Source organism: Lissotriton vulgaris, chromosome 4_1 (genome assembly GCF_964263255.1).
Source record: "Lissotriton vulgaris chromosome 4_1, aLisVul1.2, whole genome shotgun sequence".
NCBI lineage: Eukaryota > Metazoa > Chordata > Amphibia > Caudata > Salamandridae > Lissotriton > Lissotriton vulgaris.
In genome coordinates this window covers 1,623,895,227-1,623,920,750 of record NC_141691.1, presented here as the reverse complement: position 1 = coordinate 1,623,920,750, position 25,524 = coordinate 1,623,895,227, and the positions used below count along the sequence as shown (strand labels likewise).

At 46.0% G+C, this 25,524-nt stretch overlaps 1 protein-coding gene across 1 annotated transcript in view; it reads left to right on the top strand.

Moving 5' to 3' along the window:
- Positions 1-9,185, top strand: part of LOC147724331 (uncharacterized) — a 41,937-nt gene extending 32,752 nt beyond the window's left edge. The window contains exon 5 of the mRNA XM_086918022.1: positions 9,182-9,185. Within this exon, the coding sequence (XP_086774148.1) occupies positions 9,182-9,185 (4 nt within the window). The remainder of the gene's footprint in view (positions 1-9,181) is intronic.
- Positions 9,186-25,524: the final 16,339 nt, after the last annotated feature.

Here is a 25,524-nt window from a genome sequence, read left to right as displayed (position 1 = left end):
AAGATTAGAGTGTCCCAGCAGTGCTCCCAGACCACGAAACTCACCCGCAAACACCAGGAAGCCCCCCTAAGAGCACCTCAAAGGCAAGCAAGTCATCAAAAACACACAAAAATTCCGCCTGGGATTTGGTCCAAAACACTTTTATCCGGTATTAGAGCTTCCCAGCAATGGCCCCAGAGCCGTCAACCCAGGAGAAGACGAGTAGAAGACCCCCAAACAGCCAAAGAGCAAAAGTACAAAAATGGGGACTTAGTCAATTTTTCACAAATTTCCCAAATCACTCCGCGCGCGCTCTGCAGCTAGGCCCTAAGTCCCCTCTGCCACCATGGATTTGCTTCAAACCTCTTGCAAAGTAAAGTATATATAGCCAGCAGTGCTCCCAGAGCACGAAACTCACCCACAAACACCAGGAAGCCCCCCAAACAGGCCCCCGAAAACGCTACATAGAGCAAAATGTCAGAAATAGCCAAAAAAAAAATCGGCCTGGATTTTGTCCCAACCACTTCTACCCGGTATTAGACCTTCCCAGGAATGCCCCAAGACCCGTCAACCCACCCGCCAAGAAGCATAACACCCCCAAACAGGCCAAAAGCAAAATCTCATACTTGCAACATTTCTGGGCCTTCGGTCCAAACGCGCTGCGTAGCTAGGCCATAAGTCGGGGTTGGCACGACGGATTTCCTGAAAAGCAAATGCAATCAAGATTAGAGTGTCCCAGCAGTGCTCCCAGACCACGAAACTCACCCACAAACACCAGGAAGCCCCCCAAACAGGCCCCCGAAAACGCTACATAGAGCAAAATGTCAGAAATAGCCCAAAAAAAAATCGGCCTGGATTCTGTCCCAACCACTTCTACCCGGTATTAGACCTTCCCAGGAATGCCCCAAGACCCGCCAACCCACCCGCCAAGAAGCATAACACCCCCAAACAGGCCAAAAGCAAAATCTCATACTTGCAACATTTCTGGGCCTTCGGTCCAAACGCGCTGCGTAGCTAGGCCATAAGTCGGGGTTGGCACGACGGATTTCCTGAAAAGCAAATGCAATCAAGATTAGAGTGTCCCAGCAGTGCTCCCAGACCACGAAACTCACCCACAAACACCAGGAAGCCCCCCAAACAGGCCCCCGAAAACGCTACATAGAGCAAAATGTCAGAAATAGCCCAAAAAAAAATCGGCCTGGATTCTGTCCCAACCACTTCTACCCGGTATTAGACCTTCCCAGGAATGCCCCAAGACCCGCCAACCCACCCGCCAAGAAGCATAACACCCCCAAACAGGCCAAAAGCAAAATCTCATACTTGCAATATTTCTGGGCCTTCGGTCCAAACGCGCTGCGTAGCTAGGCCATAAGTCGGGGTTGGCACGACGGATTTCCTGAAAAGCAAATGCAATCAAGATTAGAGTGTCCCAGCAATGCTCTCAGACCACGAAACGTACCCACAAACAGACGGAACCCCCCCTAAGAGCACCTCAAAGGCAAGCAAGTCATCAAAAACACAAAAAAATTTCCGTCTCGGATTTGGCACAAACCACTTTTAGTGCTTCCCAGCAATGGCCCCAGACCCGTCAACTCACCTGCAAAGAGGTAGAACAACACCCCCACAAGTGCTGAGTCTTTCTTCATTGGGCGTAAACCAGCCCTCTGCTTTGATGGAAATAGGAGTCTGGAGGAGGAGGATAGAGGAGCATGTTCTTCTGAACTTGTGAACCTGAGGAATGCAGACTGCGGCACCTTCAAATAAATTAGCAAACAAGTGAAGACAGTTCTGCTGATGGGCTTGTTTTTGTGATTATCTGATTAAAGTTTGAATTATATTAACTGTGCACAACAAAGAAAGACAGACACACAGGAATAAAAGTGAATAAGGATGAAAAAGAAAGTTATTGATTCGTTGTCTAATTTTCAGGGCTCGAAGTCGGTATCACGGTCCAGGAATAAGAATAAGGCTTCGTCATCATACTCTGCGAATTCAGCCTGGGTGAGGTCAGTGCCACCTGACAGAGTAGAAATTCCCTCATCTATGGTGCTGGCCACCTCCTCTTCATCCGGCACGCTCTCTCGTACTCTTATATCTGGTGGTATGAGGTGCTGATTCATCTTGATCATTGTTAACCTCTCCACATTTTTGGGCGAGAGGCGGCTCCGTTTGGGAGTTACAATCCCACCAGCCGCACTGAAAACCCGTTCAGAAGACACACTTGCGAGTGGGCAAGACAAGTAGTTTAAAGCCAGGTTGGTGAGCTGTGGCCACAATTCTTTTTTCCCATGCCAATACGCCAATGGGTCAGAATTAACATAGACCTCTGTGGAGTCATTCAGATAGTCCTTCACCATCGACTCAAGGTCCTCCTCCAAGGTTCCTCCACTTTGCGTAGCTCTTGCTGTGCCTCTGACCTTTTGAGAACCAAACCCACGCAGAGCTAGCCAATCCTCTTCAGCCTCCAATGTTTCTGTTGTCTTTCGTGCAGATGATCCGGTTACCGGTGTCTTTAACGGCTGAGAGGTCACTTGTGCCACAGCCACAGGTGCAGAAGTGGATTGTTTTGACTGGGGATGGCCTGCTGATGTACTGCCATTTCCTTCAATTTCCAGCCGTTCTGTTTCAAACTTCTTGGCTGACAAGGCTAGCCAACGTTTGTACTTTGTAACATCTTCATCACCAAAAGGAAAGAATGCTCTGCCTGCCAGCGCCTTTTTGTAGCGTGGATCCAGAATAGTAGCACAAATGTAATGCTGTTCTGAGTGGATCTTTTTAAGACGTTCATCACCTTGTAGGAGCTCTAATAATTGCTCAGCCAGAAGCAAAGAGTCTTTCTTTTTGTCATCTTTTCCAAACACAGAACACACCTCCTTCAGTTGGTCCTCCAGCATGTACAACAATGGGATAGCTTTTCCCAAATTAGAGTCCTCCTTGCTGACTGCACGCGTGAAGACCTCAAAAGGACGAAGCATGCGTGTTAGGCTTTCAACTATGTTCCATTGCGGCCCACCCATCCTCAGCTCCTCTATACCCTCTTTCAAGAAATATTGATCGAGTTGCGTATACTGCTCATACAGACGCTCAAGCATGTAGAAGGTTGAGTTCCAACGTGTTACCACCTCCTGGATGAGTGCTTTCACTGGCATTTGACATTGATATAGCATGCTCCTCAGCTGCTTGCGGGCCTTAAAAGAATGCCTGAAATGCTTGCAAATTTTTCGGCAGTTCTCCAATACACTGTACGCTGCACTGCGTTTATTACCCAAGAATTTTTGGACAACCAGGTTTATACAGTGCGCCAAACACGGCACTCTGAAATAGTAACCGTCCCTCATGGCCTTAACTATATTGGAGCCATTGTCCGTGGAAACATAACCAACCTTGCGTTTTAGTGGGGACAGACAGTTAAGGACCTTTGTGTTAAAGACATCCAAAATGTTTTCTGCTGTGTGACGTTTCTCCAAACCAAACATGGCTAGTGTTGCATGTTTCCGAGCACCTTTAAAAACAATGTTAGTGTCAACACCTGAGTTTAGCTTTGCTTTAGCCCCTGAAAAAGAGACCCAGTGTGCAGTGATGCACATGTAATCAGCGCCTGCGCCACTGGTCCACATGTCTGTTGTCAGATGTATAGTGTGAACAGCACTCTTCTGCAAAGCTGCCCCAATCACCTTCAGAACATCTTCATGTAGTGCTGGAACCGCAACTCGGGCAAAATAGAACCGGCTAGGAACCTTCCATTTAGGGCAGAGCGCTGTCACTAATTCTAGAAAACCAACCCCTTCTACAAAAGAAAAAGGGAGAAGGTCCAGAGCTAGCATTTTAGCCAGCTTAGTGTTATACAGACGGGTCATTGGGTGGTTGCGTTCATATTGCGCTTCTGTAAACAACATCTTTTTAATGTTGCCCTGGACCAATGATTTACGGGATGATGATGATCTCTTCGACCCAGTTACGCTCGCTGATGAACTTTTCCGCATTGATGTCTCACTCTCTCCCACACTCTTAGTGTGGCTCCCATGGGGTGTGCTGCTGACATGGGAACTGGGTGTAAGTGAAGTGTTTGAATCGTCTTCTTCTACCTCCTCGTCATCAGCAGATGACAAATCAACGTTTTCATTACGTGCAATTCCGGCTTTCTTGACCGCCTCTAGGTGCGGAAACCATTCGACAGCGTGCCTTCTCTCAAGATGACCTCTCTGGCCTCCGGTACCATAGTTAGAACCAAGCTTACCACGACTAAATCGAAGCTTACAAAGGCTACAAATGGCTACGTTTTCCTTTTTTGGGCAAACACTAAAGAAGTCCCAAACTGGAGACTTGAAATGTCTTCGGGGGCCGGAGGAGGCGGCGATACTGGTGGTGGTGGTGGTCCTGCTGCTAATGACAGATGAAGTGGAGGATGTGGATTGCCGAACTTCAGTACGTTTTGCACTTTCACCACCACGAATTGAGGTCGAGGACGAGGTGGGTACCTTCTTGCGAAGAAATATGGAAGCGGTAGGTTTTGGTGTACTACTTAACTCCAAATCTAATGATTCCATTTCCATTGCCTCCTCGCCGACATCATCATCACGCTCAGCAGCTTCTCGGGATAGGGTCAAAATGTCTCTTTGCTGCATGCCCGGTGGGGCTGCAGTGACCTTTGTGATGACTGGCTCGTCGTCATCGTGAGAGGCTTCATCACCAGCAGTATCTGTCACTTCTTGTTGAGCCTCATCACACTCCATAGGTTTGAGTTTTTGGACGACCTTCCTTTTACGCTTAGGTTCCGGTGTCAGATCATGGTGTGCCTCACTGTCAGACCGCAGTTGTGGTTCCCAAGCTGGATCTGTATCATCAGAAGGAGGTGGGCTTGAAGAAGATGTAGACACCCCCCTTGATCTTTTCCTTGCTAGGGATGTGGAAGACAATGAATGATCATCAGGAGGAGTGGCTTCCAATGATACCTCGGCTTCATTGTCGATTTCCTGATGTGCCCCTACTTCGGGAGGAACAACTATTGTGGGCACTTGTGAACCTCCATGCACCTTTGCTTGCGCATCTCCTTTTGCTGCCTCTCCTTCCACATGTACTTGGGCGTGTACTTGCACATGGTGTTGTTGTTGCGGCTGTGTTGATTCAGGGACATTGCTGCTACTTTCTTGCGATGAGCCAACATCACTGGTCGATGGTGATTGGAGAAGTACACTGACTGCCTCTGAAGCACTCAAGGGCTTTGACTTAAGTTGGCGTGGTGGTGGAGGCACTGAACCCAATGGAGCAGGGGTGCTGCTCCCAGCTTGGTCCCCAGCAGAACCTGCTGCAGCAGGCGTACTTTTTTTTTTGCTCCCAAAAAACGTGGCGGGTGGCACACCAGCCTCCTTGGTACCTTGCTTCTTCTGCTCCTTACTAGCAACTTTCTTGCTAGAGGAGCTACGGAGAACTTTCTTTGGGGGCGGGGCCATCTTCTTCAGAGCAGGTCAGAGAGCAGGCCGCAGTTGCACGAATTGTAGAGTTGTCTGAGGCCAGACGTGACGTCGCGTGACGTTATGCTGCACACACACACCGCTGCAGGACTTCTTCCTGGCACTGGTGGTTCTCTTGAGTCTTGTGCACCTAAAAAAAATGGAAGACAGAGGAACATCAGTTCAGTTATAGAGCACAAAAAAAAAATCGAAAAACACTGCAAAATCAGCACAATCCCAATCCATCCATGCCCTCCATAATGTTTAAATTCAAGACAACCCACAGAAAGACTAGGCCCATGCAAGACTCACTAGTACCCCTGGGCATAAATAAAGGTTGAAAAGTAGGCAAAATGGTTGGAGGCCTAACAACAAAGCCTGCATTCAAAATGGCCACTTGCCTGCCAGCACATGGCCAGTGCCTGTAGCTGCACTCAAAATGGCCACCAGCCACATGGCATGTCCCTCCCCATGAACACCCCCAAAAATCGAAAAACACTGCAAAATCAGCACAATCCCATTCCATCAATGGCCTCCATGATGTTTAAATTCAAGACAGCCCACAGAAAGACTAGGCCCATGCTAGACTCAAATACCCCTGGTGAAAAGGCCACAAGTACAGGCCCAAAAATCGAAAAACACTGCAAAATCAGCACAATCCCATTCCATCCATGGCCTCCATGATGTTTAAATTCAAGACAGCCCACAGAAAGACTAGGCCCATGCTAGACTCAAATACCCCTGGTGAAAAGGCCACAAGTACAGGCCCAAAAATCGAAAAACACTGCAAAATCAGCACAATCCCATTCAATCCATGGCCTCCATGATGTTTAAATTCAAGACAACCCACAGAAATACTAGGCCCATGCAAGACTCACTACCCCTGGGCATAAATAAAGGTTGAAAAGTAGGCAAAATGGTTGGAGGCCTAACAACAAAGCCTGCATTCAAAATGGCCACTTGCCTGCCAGCACATGGCCAGTGCCTGTAGCTGCACTCAAAATGGCCACCAGCCACATGGCATGTCCCTCCCCATGAACACACCTAAAAATCGAAAAACACTGCAAAATCAGCACAATCCCATTCAATCCATGGCCTCCATGATGTTTAAATTCAAGACAGCCCACAGAAAGACTAGGCCCATGCTAGACTCAAATACCCCTGGTGAAAAGGCCACAAGTACAGGCCCAAAAATCGAAAAACACTGCAAAATCAGCACAATCCCATTCCATCCATGGCCTCCATGATGTTTAAATTCAAGACAGCCCACAGAAAGACTAGGCCCATGCTAGACTCAAATACCCCTGGTGAAAAGGCCACAAGTACAGGCCCAAAAATCGAAAAACACTGCAAAATCAGCACAATCCCATTCCATCCATGGCCTCCATGATGTTTAAATTCAAGACAGCCCACAGAAAGACTAGGCCCATGCTAGACTCAAATACCCCTGGTGAAAAGGCCACAAGTACAGGCCCAAAAATCGAAAAACACTGCAAAATCAGCACAATCCCATTCAATCCATGGCCTCCATGATGTTTAAATTCAAGACAACCCACAGAAATACTAGGCCCATGCAAGACTCACTACCCCTGGGCATAAATAAAGGTTGAAAAGTAGGCAAAATGGTTGGAGGCCTAACAACAAAGCCTGCATTCAAAATGGCCACTTGCCTGCCAGCACATGGCCAGTGCCTGTAGCTGCACTCAAAATGGCCACCAGCCACATGGCATGTCCCTCCCCATGAACACCCCCAAAAATCGAAAAACACTGCAAAATCAGCACAATCCCATTCCATCCATGGCCTCCATGATGTTTAAATTCAAGACAGCCCACAGAAAGACTAGGCCCATGCTAGACTCAAATACCCCTGGTGAAAAGGCCACAAGTACAGGCCCAAAAATCGAAAAACACTGCAAAATCAGCACAATCCCATTCAATCCATGGCCTCCATGATGTTTAAATTCAAGACAACCCACAGAAATACTAGGCCCATGCAAGACTCACTACCCCTGGGCATAAATAAAGGTTGAAAAGTAGGCAAAATGGTTGGAGGCCTAACAACAAAGCCTGCATTCAAAATGGCCACTTGCCTGCCAGCACATGGCCAGTGCCTGTAGCTGCACTCAAAATGGCCACCAGCCACATGGCATGTCCCTCCCCATGAACACCCCCAAAAATCGAAAAACACTGCAAAATCAGCACAATCCCATTCCATCCATGGCCTCCATGATGTTTAAATTCAAGACAGCCCACAGAAAGACTAGGCCCATGCTAGACTCAAATACCCCTGGTGAAAAGGCCACAAGTACAGGCCCAAAAATCGAAAAACACTGCAAAATCAGCACAATCCCATTCCATCCATGGCCTCCATGATGTTTAAATTCAAGACAGCCCACAGAAAGACTAGGCCCATGCACCACTCACTACCCCTGGTCAAGGCCCCAACAACAGGTCAAAAATCGAAAAACACAAAATTTTACAACAACAAAAAAAATCGAAAAACACAGAAAAATCAGCACAATCCCAATTCATCTATGGCCTCCATGATGTTTAAGTTCAAGACAACCCACAGAAAGAATCAGTCCACCCACCACTGGGCAAAAGGCCCCAAAACAGCCCAAAAATCGAAAATCCCAAAATTTTAGTTGCAGCAACTGTAATGCCCCAAACAAACTTACTTGTAAAATTTCTAATCCAACAGTGATCCAAAGAAAGTCAAAAAGGCCTCAAATCCAAAGATCCAGCAGCATCCACAAAAAGTAATCCTTCCAGGTCCACATCCAAATGAAAAGTGACCAGGAGATGGACAAAGCACTGGGAGGAGCCTGCTGAACAGGAACAGGAAGTTGAAGACTATGGGGCACTTCCTTCCTCCCACCCCCCTGCCCCCCTCCCCAAAATGGACTCCTCGCTAAAAAAGTGCAGGCAAATGTCAAACTAAGGAGTTATTCACATAAAAATCATCATTTCTAGAAGGTTTATGCTGCTTGCTGGTGGATTTCTTGCGCAGAATTGCAAATTTATATTTTCGCTCGCCGCATCTCAAATCTCGCAATTGCGAAGTACCGCGAGACGTGATCTCGCCGTACTCGCGTTGACAAGCTATCGCTGGCAAGCCGCGATGACGTAATCGCGCTCGCCAATTCCCGCGGGATCACACAGCAAGATCCAAAATGGCGCAGCACTCGCAAACTATCGAAAAAAACAACTCGGCAAACGATGATAAACGCCGCGCGCCGCAAAAATTGTATCACCAACGCCGCGCGCCGCCAAAAAAATCCGCTGCGTGCGAATTTGCGGATTTTGCGGGAAATCCGCAAATCTCGCGGATTGCGGATTTCCCGAAAATCTGCAAAATCCGCGAGCGGAACGGATTTTCCGCCCACGCTTAGGCTAAGCCTAACCCTATGGCCTTGGCATGATCCATGAAGCACCCGGTGGCTCCCGAATCCAACATGGCTTTTATGTTTAGTGTCTTCTTTTGTACTTCCAGCCTCACATCCACAAAAAATTGCAGACCATCCTGTCTCTCCGTTCCGTCCAATGAAGGGATGATGAATGTACTTGAAGGTCTCCCTTCCTCCACCTTCAAGCATTCTCGTTTCCCGACTCCTTTTCAGCTGCCACCACCGACACCTTTTTGTAAGTGGTTCTTGTCTTGTTTCTGTTAGGGCATTCCCTAATGAAGTGTCCCTTTCTACCGCAATACAGGCATAAGCCTTTCTTTCTTCTGTATTCTCTTTCTTCCGTAGTTAACGGTGACCTCACTGCTCCTATTTCCATGGGTTCAGGTGTAGACTGGCTTGCCCCTTCTGACCCCCTGGGACTTTCGTATCTTGGGGTTAACCGATCCTTTCTACGATTGTCACCCTTACGGTCACTCAGACGATGATCTAATCTCAGGACTAGGCTGATCATGTCTTCACATGTGGTAGGCTGAGGATCAATCTGGGCAAGTACATCCTTCATTTCGTCAGTGAGACCATTATAAAATATTGCATGTCTTTTTTCTTCCGGCCAATCCGTTTCCGCAATAAGCCTTCTAAAATCGTTGAGATAGGTTATCAGATCTCTATTACCTTGTTTAAGTCCTAACAACTCCCTATCTGCTGTTAGTGTGGCTGACCTGCGATTGAAAGTTTTTTCAAACTCCGCCTTAAAAGCCTCCCAGTCCCTTAACAAAGGATCATCCTTTTTCACCAGCGGCACAGCCCATTGTGCAGCATCCCCTGCTAAATATGAGAGTAGATAAGCTACTCTGGCGTGATTGGTGTTGAATACTTTGGGTTTGCAGGAAAAGTGCAATAGCACCTGTGTAAGAAACACCTGCACTTTGCCGCTGTCCCCATGGAAACGTTCTGGAGGGGCTAGGGGGATCGGAGTGGGAACTTCCACTACGACAGAGGAGGCCTGCTGAGTACCCGCACTAAATGGGTTACGACTCAACCTATCCACTTGAGCCTGCAAAGCAGCAGTCTCAGCCCTTGATGCCTGTAACTCTGTTTGGACCAGCGCTAGGGCTGCTAAAATATCCTCGTTTGTGGACATGGTATCGTGAAATCGGGAGGACAATATGTCTTGGGCCGTTGATTCTGTCAGGTCCAACGGTCCTCAGGATCTCACGATGCTATATAGGGTCCACCTCTCGACAGCCCCTGGGTCCGAATGGGAACAGACGCACAGGAATGATCGAGCGAGGGATTAACAGGAAGGTAAGGGTGGGAACAGCGGGGAAGGGAAGCTGAAACGAGAACAAGGCACCATGAGACAAGCACAGACTAAATATGCAATGCAATTTGCAAAAACCTGTTACCCCTCCCTTGTGTGAATTGACTGAGTTATACCTGGTAGGAATAAGTGGGAGGCTTTGCCTGGCAATCATAAAAGGTTGAATAGATAATAGGTCTAGAATACAAGAACCTATGGTTAGTATCTTAACTCAGCAAGATTCATAATACATTACACATTACACAGTACTACATACCAACGAAAATGTGAAATGGGGCTTCAACAGGGGTCAGTATGTAAGTTAGCCTGCCAGGCGAAGCTCATAAGCCCCTGTTGTCAGAAAGAAGAAAAAAGGAGACAACAGTTATTGTCTACACTCTCTAAGTTGCATTGCCCGGTTAATTCACCTGACAATACACTCTGTAGTACACAAGGAGTAATACCAAAGTCCTGGGTCCTGAAGTGATAGAGATACACCAACAAAGCTAAACCAATAATGTCATCCGTTTGGCTGGTGAACCACAGAATATGCACCTTTGGAATACAATGTCTCTTATGCAGGTAAGTCCGTTGTGCCCTTTAAGCACAAAGCAAATGCATGGGGGATGTATGAAAGATCAATGGCCCTGTAAGTCTGAATTCCGGTTGAACCCAGAGCACGGAATGGCAGTTCACAGAAAACAGTGTTCCCAAGAATATCCTTGAACCCTCTAACACTGTACACACTGCCTGGAAACCGGCGTCTCACTAGCCAGTGAAACGCTAGAGCCTCAGCCGAGAACTCCACTGAAAAAAGGAAGCGCCAGCCGACGCCACCCTTCGAAAGAAGCGGAAGGCTTCTATTGCACTCACCAGCCGGTACAGTGCACTCGTAAAGGATACGCAGGAACTCTTCTGAAATGGGAAGCGCCAGCAGACGCTACCCCTAGACAGAAGCGGAATGCTTCTATTGTACTCACCAGCCGGTATAGTACACTCGTAAAGGATACGCTGGAAACTCACGATCTCACCAAGTTCAGGATCGGAACCAGAATCAACGGCGGCGCCTTCTGTTTCCTCGCCGGTAATGTTCTCTGCGCGTGTGACGTCATCACACGGGCGTCGCGCGCGCAGTACCTGGAATCATGGGAAATGTAGTTTGTTTTTGGTATTAGATCGCGTCTCAAGGCAGGGTTCGCGCCTAACCTCCGCTGTGAGATCTGACATTCTACTCGTTTAGCGCCACCAACAACAATGGTTCCAGTTTTTATGCAGCGAAGGTGGTCCTCCCGGTTGATCAAGTGGTGTTTTTCAGAAGGGTCATTTGACCTCTGGTACCATAGTTCGCACCAAGCTTACCCCGACTAACAGAGGTATTACAAATGGAGCATATAGCAATGTTCTCCTCTTTTTCGCTAACCGTAAAGTCGCCCACTGGGGAGGTCAACTTGTGTCTCCTGCTGGAGGTGCCACTTCCAATGCCGGATGAACTGGAGGGTGTGTGTTGAATTTGACACTGTGCAGTACCATTACTACTTCTACTGAGGCGTTGCTTGTGCTGGATGTAGGGCACTGCCGGGCCTTTGCTAATGTAAATATGGAAGCTGGTGTTTGTGTTGGTGTTACCTGTGTTGGAGGTATGCGTGCTACATCCCTGGCAGTCATTTTGGATAGGGTAATAATGTTGGTCTCCATCTCCTCGGGCCAGAATTGATGTTCGTGATGACTGGCTCATTATCATTATACTGCTGTTCTACATAGATCTCCATAAGTGTAAGGCTTTCTGGAACTTTCCTTTTCCCTAGCCTGGTCTTGGGATGTGTCTCCCTCTCATGCTCAGGTTGTTGTGGCTCTCAAGTGACATCTAGATTATCAGAAGGGATGCTTGGTGAAGAAATCGATGGACTAACCCTCCTTTTCCTTGCTGGGGATTTGGAAGAGAATGGATCTCCTGAATGAGTGGCTTACTCTTCTTCTTCCTCTGCATGAGGCTCAATTTCCTGAACTGCCCCTACTTCGGGAGGAACAACAACTACTATTGCGGGCGGTGGTTGTGGCTGTTGTTGTTGACCACTTATCTGCTGTGTTTACTCCTGCGTTGATTGTGTACTACTTTGAGATAGTGATATGTTTAGGTCATGCTCAGCATCACTGCTTTCCACCATTAGGCTGGCTACCTCTTCCACACTCATCTGCTTGGGCCTGCTTGTGCCTAGGTTGATGGGTTGGGCCCACTGAAGCGGAGGTGCTGCCCCCAGCCTGGCCCTCGGACACCGCTGCTGGACGCGCCATTTTTGGTGTCCCATAAAAGGTTTTGGGCGGCACACAAGACTTAAGTGACACTTCCTTCTTCTTCTGTTCCATCTTCTCAATAGCAACTTTCTTGGTACTGTTTTCTTAGGGGGCATCTTCTCAGATGTCAGCAGCACCCAGTTGCACAAGTTACAGAGATGACTGGTCAGGTCACTCACACGTTACGTCGTTTACAGCAGCAGGGCGTCTGTCTGGCACCACAACGGGCGATGATGACACACCTCCTCCTCAGTCTTTTGTGCACCTAAAACTAAAAAAGTAGTACAATCAAACTAATATAATATATAACTTCTTAAGGTGTGGTGGTCGCAAATATTACATTTTAGTAACTCAGTGAACAAAAAAAATGAAGCCCTTCATGAGACTTTGAAAACAAGGCCAGGGCTTTCCTGGTGTACTGTACTGTGTACACTCAGGAAGAATAAGAATAGCAAAGAACAAAAGTATAAATGTAGTGGATCCTGTTTGCCCTAAATGTGTGCATCACATGGGATGGATGCAGCATCAGGGAGCAACAACAACACGTACACAAAAAAAGGAATTACTTAACACACTTAATACCCCAGAAAAAAACACACATTTTGAAATTCAATCCAATGCCATCCATGCCATACATGATGTTAAAATTCAACTGACAACCCAAAACCAGTTGTTTTTCTTTCATGCACCCATGATGATTGATGAGTAGTTCCTCTGGGCCTACTGGCAGCCTAGGCCACAAGCTTGGAGGCCTACGGCAAAAGCACAGTGGTCCAACAAAATGGCCACCACCACATGGCCAGGCCACTCACAAAAACAAGAAAAGGAATACAAGACAATGCAGGCATATGGCAAAAGCACAATGCCTGGCTTCACAAAATGGCCACCACCCACATGGCCAGGCCACCCACCACAATAACAAGAAAGTGAATACAAAGGACAAGAACAGGAAGTTGGAGTCTCTTGGGAACTTCCTTCCTCTTTTAAAAAATTGTAAAAAAAAATAAAGACTCCATGCTCCAAAAACCACAGCCAAATGACAACCTGGGTCATTATCGCATCCGCGAATACGCATATTGAGCACGCAGAGAAGACAAAAACTGTATGTCCGCGTTGTCGCGCTGTGCAGAGTTGCCAAAACTACGCGAGCTGAACGCCTAGGGTTACCTACTGGCTTAAAAGCCCTTTTTATTTAACACACACCCAAAAACTGAAATTTGGAACTGCAGCCTACGGCAAAAGCAAGACACTGCCTGGATGGCTCCACAAAATAGCCGCTAGCCACCCACAACAAAAAAGAAATGGAAGACAGACAATGGAAGCCTCTGCCAAAAGCACACTGCCTACCTTCACAAAACGGCCGCCACCCATGTGGCCAGGCCACATAAACAACAAGCATAAGCCAAGGGGAAAAAAGAAAAGACATGCAGGTCTATATGGAAAAAGAAGTACACTACTAAACTACCACCACAAAATGGCCCAAGACGCATGTCCATTCACTGTCACAACAGGCCATGGAAAACAATGAACTGAAGCAGGCCTATATATGACCAAACAAAGAAGGCCTGCTACACAACACAGCTTTAATACAAAAATGCAAAAATGAAAATCATCAGGTCACCAAAAGGATTGGAAAGTTACACATCAAGCACACACACACATCCAACAAAGGTATTTAACACACACACACCCAAACAGTAAAAAACACCACAACCACATTTAAATTCAACAGACACCACAGAAACATGGACCAATGGGTACCTCTGGGTATACTAGCTGAAATTTCAAAGAAAAACAACCAGGCCCCTACTGAACGTACAGACCACCTACAACAATAATTTTTTTAAACAATGAAAATACCAGAAAACTGTAGGTACAAACAAGCCCCAATCAAACAAACATGTACACCAATTCTCCAAGTTACTTGTAAAATGGAATCCCAAATCCAAAAGTCCTCAAATACAACCCAATGATATGATGTAGCAGACTGACACAAAAAGTGATCCTTCTAGATCCAAATGAAAGTGAACAGCACATGGACAAAGCACTGGGAGGAGCCTGCTGGACAGGAACAGGAACTTGGAGACTCAGGGGCACTTCCATCCTCTTGAAAAGAAAAGTTAAAAAAAGGACTCCTTGCACAAAAGACTACAGCCAAATCACAATCTGAGGAGTTTTTTCTGAGCAAAATGAACATTTTCGAGAAGGTTTTATTGTGCTCGAGAGATATTCGTTGCCAGATTATAGTTTCTGCGTGTTCAGGAACGTGACCTTACCAACACTGCCGCTGGAAGGAAGATAGCGCGTCCAAATGATGTGTTCGCGTTCGCAAAGTCTCTCGTGATCATGCAGCCGGATTCTAAACCTCGTGGCGCACACGAACAGATAGAAAATCGAGTTGGCAAACGCAGAATCATGGTAAGTTGTTACCGCGCCCGCGAGAAGGCATATTGAGCGCGTGAGGATGAAAAACAGCTACGCTTCTTTGTAGATTGCGTAGTATTCGGCAACTAAGGGTTCTACGCGAAGATACCGAAACTTTGCAAACTCCGCTAGCGGAGCTTAGTTTACCTCCAAGGCTTACAATAAAATACGAAATCCAGGAGCATCACCACAATCTCCCTTGAAATCTAGTAGTTGTCAGGCGAATCCCTCTCCCACTCACTTCATGTAATGTACTCAGGTAATTCCCCATTCACTGCTAGCCATATCAGAGAATGCAAACTATTAGCTGTTACTCCTGAGTTCTCCCTAATCCTGGTCAGAGGCAGAGGTCTTCAAGAGGTTCTCCTTCTCACACAACCCATCTAGCTGCTTGGAAGATGGCAAGTTTTTGGGGACTTAACCTCCCCTTCTTATACTCATTTTACAGACACCAAGGGCCGTATTACACATTATCATTGTTTGTGCTCGGTGCACCTTTCAAAAGGTGCGCCCTATTATGGTGAATGCGCTGCACCCAGGGCAGCTGCAAACTCGTGCTGCCCTGGGGGAGGTGCATTCATGTGAAAACACAGAGCAGCTGCTCCGGGTTTTCACTGTGCAGGCGGCCCCCGCCTGCCCTTTCAAAGAGGATGTCTACTGGGCCGATAGCACCCTCTTTACCCCCTGCAGAGGGCTGCTCTCAGGGGCGCACTAACAGTGCACCACCTTTTAAATGGCGCACTGTCAGTGCGCCTCCTGCACACTTCTTTGACTCTGCGCCCCTGTCTGTAACAATGCGTGGACGCAGAGTCAAAGGAATGACCTCATTTGCATAGGGCACGCCCCTATGCAAATGAAGGAACACCCTCTGAAGGTAGCCCTGGCGCAATAAGCGTGACAGCGCTATTTGTATTATAGAAAGGGGACGCACAAGCAACTGCTCTCCCTTTGATAATATCAAAGTGCCCCCGGGGCACCTTCTGTAATACGGCCCCAAATGTGATTTTGTGTCTGGGTCTTGAAATTTGTATGTTGTGGTGCTGCTTCTTTTGAAATGGGCACTTTTCCCTTTTCTTCTTTCTTTATGAAAGATGTCTGTCTGCAGGCATGACATCGAAGCTGATTGTCCACAACACAAATTGAGGGAGTGACCAGAGTTCACACCTGGATGTCAGTCACAGTGAGATATACATTAAAAGGTTAATCCCAGCCTTACTTTTTATGATTCCCTTAGCAGCCCCAACACCCTTCCTGAGATGTGTCCAGGCCCCTTCCCTGTGATCTAACACTGAATTAAAGAGCAGTATTTCTGAAGTGTAAAGGCAGTTTCTACATTTTCCCTCCAGTATGTCCCTAACCAGCTCCCAGCAATGCAGCAATACAAAAATCTGGAGAGATTCCTCTCATTCTCATGCCTTCACCAGGCAGGCATGGGTTTTCCAAAAGAAACCCAGGGTCCACCATACAATGCACCATTGCAAGCGCATTCACTCAGTGTACATTCAAAGCACACTTTGGGTGCAGAAATGTTACCTCTATGCATTGTGCCCTTATATGTGCACATGCATTCAGTACACACATTCAATATGCAGAATCTGTTCAGCACTGAAGCTCTTTTATTTTTAACCGGGGTCTGTTATTTAAAAACACACACACTTCACGCAGGCACCCATAAACCCAGCACATGCTTCCATGAGCACGTACTGCACATCACTACATCTCTCATGTAATGCCTTCCTCTCAGGCTTACATACACCCAGCACATGTACTAAGCACACATGCACGGCTCTGTATTGCTCCATCCTTGTTCTGAACCCTTCCCAGGCACACATACAACCAACAAAGAGTCACTACTCCTACATTGCGGAGCACTCCACATCTTATCTGAGGTAGGCCCAGGGTGAGTTAAGCACACAACAATGAGACTTTTAAAAAGGTGAGTGAGTCAGTAGGCCTCACTCTAGTGACACAGGGTAAAAAGGTTGTGTACACTACTTCCGATCACTACACGGTATCCGGCCATCAATGCGCATCATGTGCTGCTTAACTCCTGGTAAGTCGTTAGCCTGCTACCACTATGAGGTGAGCGCTTTGGGCACCCCTCCCACTCCAACAAAGCTGCAATTCCTGAGACAGGCCTATGTAAAGGCGCACACACATGCATCTTTACTTAGGCATGACAGAAAAGTCAACATTAGGGATCCAGACAAGTGGGGCATTCAGGGCAGGGTTACACGTCTTTACCATGCAGAGGACGTTTTCATCCCAGCAATAGGCATTGTCTTTCTTATGTCCAGGTCGATGCAGCCTATTCATTAGTCTTTAATATCATCACCCTGGTTGTGTAGTTTACTGTTAGGTTTAAGAAGGAATTGCAATAATAGTTGACCCTCTTACTCTCTTTTTGTTATACATCAGTAACAGCATCCACCCACACACTCGGTTTTTCATGGTATGATTATCATATGCAAGAATATGAGTGTTTCAAGATTCTTAGGGGCAGATTTACAAGCCCCTTGCGCCACTTTTGCATCACTTTTCCCATGTTAAAAGTAACACAAAAGTGGAGCAAGGGGCTTGTAAATCTGCCCCTTAGCATTTCATTGCTTCAACATTATTTCATTGTCACCCACATACTTTGTATAAGTGTGTTTTATTGTATCCCAAAGAAAACCATGTTGAAATCACAGCAAGGTCACTATCTCATTTCTTAATTCCTAGTAGCTTGGTCCTCACCTATTTTTGTAGATGCTCTAATGAGGTTTGATAAGTGAGCTGCTACTGTGAGGGAAAAATGGTTCACAAACTCATACTGCTGGGAAATCGTACATTTGCTAGGAAAAGTCGAGTGAGCTTTAGGAATCTGAAAACTCAAAATCAACACCACATTTGGTGAGGAAGCCGTGTATTCTCATTGACTACATATATGTATTAACCCCCTTTGGTCGTACTGACCTACTGGGCTACATACGTAGCTTTCTCAATAGATATTGCTACTTAAAGTTAAAGTGCTTGAAAGTTTTCAAAGAACAATCTTCTTCTTATAGCCAATTCTCTGACAGAGAAAGTGTAAAGCAGTGTTGGTGCTCCGATTTCCCTAGTTTTTCCCTCTTTCCTCCACTGGTCTGTGAGTTCATTCACATTTCGTCAGGGTTTTCCTGCCTAAAAGAAAGGAGGGAAAATACATAATGTGTGGGTTTTAAACTCAAGCCTTATTTGGACACGAGCTCCCGAATCGGAATTTCCCCACCGCTTGTGGAGAAAGCATCAGCGTTTTAGTAAACGTTAATGTATGCAGAGTGCAAAACCACACGTGATTTCTGGAGAGATTCAGACACCCGTTGTCAAGAATGGGCTGAGCATACAGAATGAACTGCAGTGTTAACTGCAGACAATCATTCCAAAGAGGGCTAGGATTAGACATTAGTATTCCATAACCTTGTACAAGTATTCTCTATGAATAAACTCCACTCCTTCCTCCATCATCTTTCCGTCCAGCCGCAATCTGCCCTTTTCATCTGTGCTTTCATCCATTTCCCCCTATGTTCACTGACTCTCCTGTGTGTGCTGGTATCTGTTTTGTCTGTGTGTGGGTGGCGTTCCAGTTTGCGCGCCTGTATTTTTATTGTGCTGTCTGAATGAGAGACTGTATGTTGCACTGCAAGGACCTTTTATCTAAGTGCGATTATTTGTCTTTTATTTGTGACAATGTGTTACTGTGTGTGTGTGTCTGTTGTGGGGTTTGTGTGTGTATGTGCCTTCATATGTTTCTGTGTGTATGGATGCGTCTAAATATATAATGTGAGTGTGTGTATCTGTCTATTGTGTGCATGAATGTCTGTATTTGATTTGAACTGTGATTATGGGTGACTATGGCGGCTCGCCTGCCCTCTATATGTCTGTTAGGCTGTTAGTATGGTACCTCCATCTCTATTGTGTGCACCGGTGCCACTTAGTTTCTGTCTGTCTGAATGGTAGTCGTTATTTTTCAATGGTATGTGTCCATAGGCGCTGGGAAGTTTTCTGGTTTGTGTTCTGTATGTTGTGGTCTGTGTGCAGTGGATTATGCTTGTTCATTTGTCAGTGATCATGGGTGTCTGTCTGTTGCTCTGTGTGCATTGTGTCTTTGGATGTCTGGCTGGGTATGCGTGGATTGACATCGATGTCTTAACCATCTGTTGTTCTTTCAATCTGTCCTTCCCTATCTCTTTGTTGGTTGTCAGGTTTATCAGTCTGTCCATGTATGTTTTCGATCAATGCTGGGATGTGTGTCTATGTTTTGTGTTGTGTGTGGCTGTATGTGTAGGTATACTTGTGTTCATTGCATATGCACGTGATTGACCTTATGTTTGTTGATCTTTGTGCATGGGTACATTCATGTTTGTAGCTTTGGTGAAGGAATGTCTGTTTGTATGTCATGTTTGTGGGTGAATGTATAGCCTTTGCTCTTTATGTCAGTGTTTGTGGGCTTCCGTGTGTCTGTTGGTCTATGTGCATGCGTAGATGTCTTTAAAGCTCACATTACTAATGGCCTTTAAATGCTGATTTGGGTGGACACGTGTTTCCATTTGTTGATGGAAAAGATGTTATTATTTAAAGAAATGTCTGTAATGGTCCTGACTTTGGGGAAGTGTTATTCTCAGCATTACATGCTGGCTTTTGATGCCTGTAGGAAATTGGTTTCCTGGTTGAGTACGATGCAAAGTGTGCTAACATGTATGTGAGTCCGGAGGGTTGGACTACGAAGCTGTCACTGTATGTGGTCGAAGTAAATTATTAAAACATTTTCACTTTTGCGTGTCCATCACACTATTTCCCTAACTGTAGACATAAGTTTTTCCAGCTTGTGTGGAGTAAAAGAATGGCTCCTGAATGTGTTAAATTAGACCTCCAGTCATGCACTATATTTAGCAGGCTGCTTATCCCACAGAAACGAGCAGTGTCCGTGTGTAATCTAATTTGGCCGAGTAGCTGCAGTTTTTCTTGATTGCAGGGGTACTTTGCTGACAGCTGTGCAAACATGCAGAATTGGAATGCAGATACAAAACAGCAGGAAACAACGTGTAGTGGCATTGGCATTATATACAAAACCTTGACGTTAGCGAATGTGGAAGAGGTGAATTCTGTTTCATTTCACTTGTTTGGAAGCTTTCCATCTTTATCTGGCTTATGGTGCCTAATAGTCTTTTACAATCTGCCACTTAAGGACGTATATACTTGCACCACTAAAACTAAAAAAATTCAAATTAAGTGGTAAAGAAAATTTGGATTTTATCGATGGGTCTTCTTTTTAGCTCTGGCTAGACCGAGTAATTGTGAGTGTGAACTAATGTTACCAGTTGCAATTAAGCCTATTCATTTTGCCAGTGATAGTTTGAAAATATGCTTTCTAACACACCAGTATTTTGTGAGAGAGTGCCTCCTCTGCTCAGTTTAATGCACTGCACCGAAACCTTACCGCTCTCCATTGTGATGGCCTTCTAGAGTGACAACCAGAGCAGCTCTACCATCTACCAGGATTCAAAGTACACAAGGGACACACACACACGTATGCACGCACATCCAAAGAGACACCCCCACACTAGCAATACATTTATTCAGTTTTCAGCATTATAAAATGTCTGTAAATCTTTGGGGCTTTTTCACAAAGGTAACATAAGACGTGTTCGTTCACTCGTGTATATTTAATACGCAGCATAGGTGTAACTCTGCACTATGTTGCTATTCACCATTTCCGAGTGTAGATATACATTTAGGTCTAAGATTACATGTCTCCAGACCCTCAAATCAAATGGTGGAGCTTACTGCAATAGTATTTACAAGTGTTAAGTTAGTGCTACTAACTTATCATCTGTTGGTGGAGATCACCATCACCATGGCGGAGATCTCCTCCTAGAAAAGTATGCAAAATCAGTAAGGTTTTTTCATTCTTTCAAAGAAAATTTAAATGTTTTATTTTAAAATCATATATACAGTAATTTTAATTTTTTATTTGTAATCTAGAGCCAATACAACATTTTACAGTGCAACAACTCATCGAAACAAATGTGTATTAGTTAATTAAAATATAGTAATTTAATTCATAAATGATCATTTAAAAAATAGTTTTAAAAATCCCAACCTCAATAATATGTTATTTAATACATACAAAAAGTTATGTGTTGAATTCATTTAAATTATATTAATTGTTTTAACAAAGGTTTAAATGTTTTGTTTATTTTGAAATTATATTCATTATTATATTTTAAAACAATGAGTTAGAATGTATATATGTGCTTATATATATAATTTCCACGAGTGTGTGTATCTCTATATATCGCTATATATGTATAAAAATGTATATAAAATCCATATATATATATATATATATATATATTTATATATATATATATATATATATTACCTACTGGCGGTCGCCAGTAGGTATATATAGTTAGGATTTTTTTCCTATGGGATTTTTGAAAATTCTATGTCTAATAGCTTTGGCGTTTGTGGACGGAATTGGCTGACATTTTCAGGTAAATGGCACATTTTGTTTCTGAGCAGCCCCTGAAAATTTGGGGGGGTTTCGTGAAGGGGGGGGCCGAGAAAAAAGGGGGGTCCCAAAACGCGTTTTTAACATTGAGTTTTCCATAGGGTGGTTGGCCTCACTTTTAGCTCGAACTGCTGAATGGATTTGCACGAAACCTGGCAAAATTATAGGGACTGTTAGCCCGATGTGCCTTTGCTAGGTCTCAATATATGTGCTCCAGTGGATTTTGAGAAATTAACGTTTTAAAAAACAGATATATCTGTGACAGCGTCCCGGGTAGCGCTCCGGTTCGCGTACTTTTCGTGTAACGGAACTTTGCGAAGCGAAGCTGATTGGCTCTCCGGTGTCAGTCAACATTCTAAAAAGTCCGGAACGGCCGCCATCTTGTCTCTCGGTAGGATCGAGAGACAAGAGGAGGAGAAAAACGAAGGGGGAATTTAATGAAAGGGGGCAAGGTAGACCCCTCTTGACCCCCTAGGAATGATGTTGGGGTTATTAAAGGGTCCCGTGGGGAAAATAAAAAAAAATTGATTTTTGCGGTAGAAGCGCTTCCCGGTACGCGAACCGGGTCGCAAACCTGTAGCGTAACGGGAATTCGCCATTTTGTGTTTCGTTTTAATTAAATCACAAGATGGAGGGAAAACAATGTGGGAAATGGGTATAAGGGGGCACGGGAGACGTATCCTGACCCCATATGTTTTCTGAGGGTGGCTGAGGATGCTCATATATGTTGATACATGTCTTCCAGCGGCTGCGCGTGAGCAGAATTTTTTTTTTGCTGCGTGACGTCTGTTAACATTCGATTCGAAGGAAATCAGGAAGTGTTGACCGCCATTTTGTCACTGCGAGTAAATATATTGTTCATTTCAAAGCGTTGGAACATGGAAAAGGGAGAAGGTAGAGATTGTCTTGCTGCGTAGTTTTTCTCAGGGTGTGCAGTAAGGCCCCGGTTGTGCTTATACTCACGGTGGGGTCTTTGAACACTTTAGCAAATGATGATCCAAGCTGAGGCAAAGGAGAGTGTCAGTCGGGGGGGGGAGCAATGGTGCAGTTTTCACTTTCATGTCTAAGTGTTAAAATCTGGTTTGCAATGTCAACATAATCGGCGCCACCTTGTCCCCACTCAGGCATGTACGCTCTAGCAAGCAGCAGTCATTTTGAAAGCGCTATGGCCCCTCTGCCCCTCGCCGGTCCCCAGCGTGTCTCCCTGGCGCTACGAACACCCCCTCTCTCTGACCTCCCCCGTTCTCTCTGTGGAAAATTAATCCGTATTGATAAACATTGTCTGCGCCATCTTGCTTTTTTTCCAATGCCACACTTTTGTCGTGCACGGCAGCCATTTTAGATGCCTTGACCAGACCCACTCTCTGCACGCCGCCGATCCTCAGCACGGCTCCCTACCCTCGCAAGCATCTCCCCCACGCACTGGTCACCCCCGCTCTCTCTCTCATGCATGGGCCATAAACCTCCCCCCATCTGCGCTGCTCCTCCCTGAGAATCACACCCCGTGCCCGCCCGACACCTCCCTTTCACCCTATTCACTCCTCTTCCTCTGTGTCCGATTGTCCAGGCCGGTCCCAGGCAATTACGTAGCCCTGCGGTAGTAGTTTATGGCCCCATCTGTAAAGATTCACCTCTCTTCAAAGGAGTTACAGTAGATCAAGGCCCGCACCCCATGAGATCCGTCACACCACACGCATTCCGGGAATCGGCGGAATGTCCTGCTGTTCCTACTATCTGATAATGATCCTGTATTGTGATTGGGGAGGGGATTCTCACTGTAAGGGTGTGTAGTATATTCCTCTTGTCCTCGTGCTGTACTCAGCACGAGGGAACACTCCATGTTATGTTTTGTATTCTGATTCCAATGGCTCCGTTCGGTTCTAGCACTCTGGTCAACGAAAGTCAGTTGCTCGGAGTCCTGGAGTCGAGCGGCAGCACATAACTGTGGGTGTTGCATGTTTTTCAATAAAGAAGACTTCAAACAATATTTCCTTCCTACGGAGTCTCTTTACTACAGGGTGTGTGGGACCGAGCCTGAAGCGGAAGATTCTAGGGATGCCTTTCTGTACATCAAAGTCTTCAAAAGAATATGTCACATTACAAATATATAGCACTCCAACAAAGTAGTAGGATTATAACACTTTAGTAACTTATAAATATATACAACGCTCCAACAAAGTAAACGCGCTAAAAAAAACATTTTAAACAACTATTTACATGGCAGCCTGCTGCAACATCCATCTCAAAGCATTCACCGTCCGTTTGACACTGTCCTTGCTCCTCCCTCCCCGGAGTAGCAACAATGGGCTGCTTTGGCCTGTCTTTTAGTCGGCTTTGGGTTATAAAAAGCCTACAAAATCCGTCGGCCTGTGAGGCGGCGTCAGTAGCGGACCGTTGTGCGAATAGGCCGAAGGAAGCACAACGCGCCGAGATCCGGACGGCACCGAGGTGGTGTCCAGCAAGTTGCCGCACTGGTCTGGCCATCCTACAATGCTGCGCCGAAAAACGGTGTAGGGCGCCCCGGGGGGGGGAGGCTGCGCGAACGGGCCTCCCCAGGTGGAGGCTCCTCAGCTGCAGTGGGGCGCCCCTTGGCATCCAACTGAGTTGCGCCCGCTCTTGCGGCACAGTGCCTCACCCGCCATCCAGCTGAGTTGCGCCCGCTCTTGCGGCTACAGCGTCTCGCCCACCATCCAGTTGAATTGCGCCCACTCTTGCGGTGCAGCGATAGGCGGCTGCCACAGGACTCTCAAAATGGCGGCCGGCTCTTCGGATTTGGGCCTGGTCCACTAAAATGGCCCTGGGACACCTTGGAACTCGGACGTTTGCCTGCCAGGGCATGGGCCCCATTCCCGAAAGCGTCCCCTCAGCCTTGAAGATTCTACAAAAGTCACCGGGGCCCCCGACTCCCGCAGGCTTCCTGTGGGGAGCGGCTGCCATGATTGCTTGCGGAATGGTAACGACGGACCCACGAGATGGTGGTGCTCTCATGCTGACGCCAGCTTCAGTCTGAAACATCCAGAAACACTGTAGACTACCAATTCGATCAGTTCCGGTGGAGCCCGAACGTGACCCGGTAGGGAAGAACTTGCCCTCCCCTCTTTTGTCTGATGGTTCTTGTTGCCTATCTCTTCTGTTGTCATTTAAGGGAACCTTTTTTGACTGCCGAAAGGGGTTCCGGTCCGACCGCTGGTTGGTGGAGACATTTTGACTATATCCTGGACCTGTCCGGCCTCGCCCAAAATGGCGCCGGTATAAATGGGACTCGCAACTCCTTGTTGTGTACTAGTTGCCCAGCCTTGATATCACGAGACACGTATGCAGTTTTGAAGCACATGGCGGGCGGGGACGGGTACTGAATGAACATTTGGACATCCCTATTGATATTAAGTTCTGATGTGTTATTGATTACTGTACTATTGAAAGTTCGAATTAACGTCACCCATGGTACTTGCCCGCAAATGTATATCTAGATAATTTTATTGTAACTGGCCCTGTCGTACTTTAATTATAAAATTTACCTCCACCGATTCCGCAACTGTTAGACACCTTAGTTCTTGCAACCTAATGGCCCGCCCGTTACGTTCTTCTACTTTGTAAATGTCCCCTCATCATATACGATTCCAATTTGCTCCGTGGCTGGCCCACGTGGTTATAGGCCCGTATTTGTATACTGACATTTTCACAATAAAGGTTTTTAAAACAAAACATGGTAGTAGTACCTAGATTGGGAAAGTTTTGAATAATAGTCACTGTTTTCGAATCAGTAAAAGGCAAGTGATATAAAGCAGCCCGATTACATGACGGTTAAAAGGTATAATACGCAGGAATGCTGTAAAGATAAATGGTCAAGGGCTGTTGGGTTTTCCACTCCTGCAACATAAAGTGATCGATAAGAATCCGATATTCAGGCCTATCAGCGACTAAGACAGCAGGCTGAGCCTCTTTTGCTTAACGGCTCCCTCATGGGACGAAGAAACGCCCTTTTTCTCGAAATAGGAATATTTTACTTGCAGCACAGTTGTAAATTTCCCGGGAAAATACATTAGCCCGGAACATTGTTAGTGATAAACTGTAAATGTATCTGAGTCCTTTGCTTTACAAGTCAGAGCGAGAAAAAAAAAGGTGGGGCTTTCATCA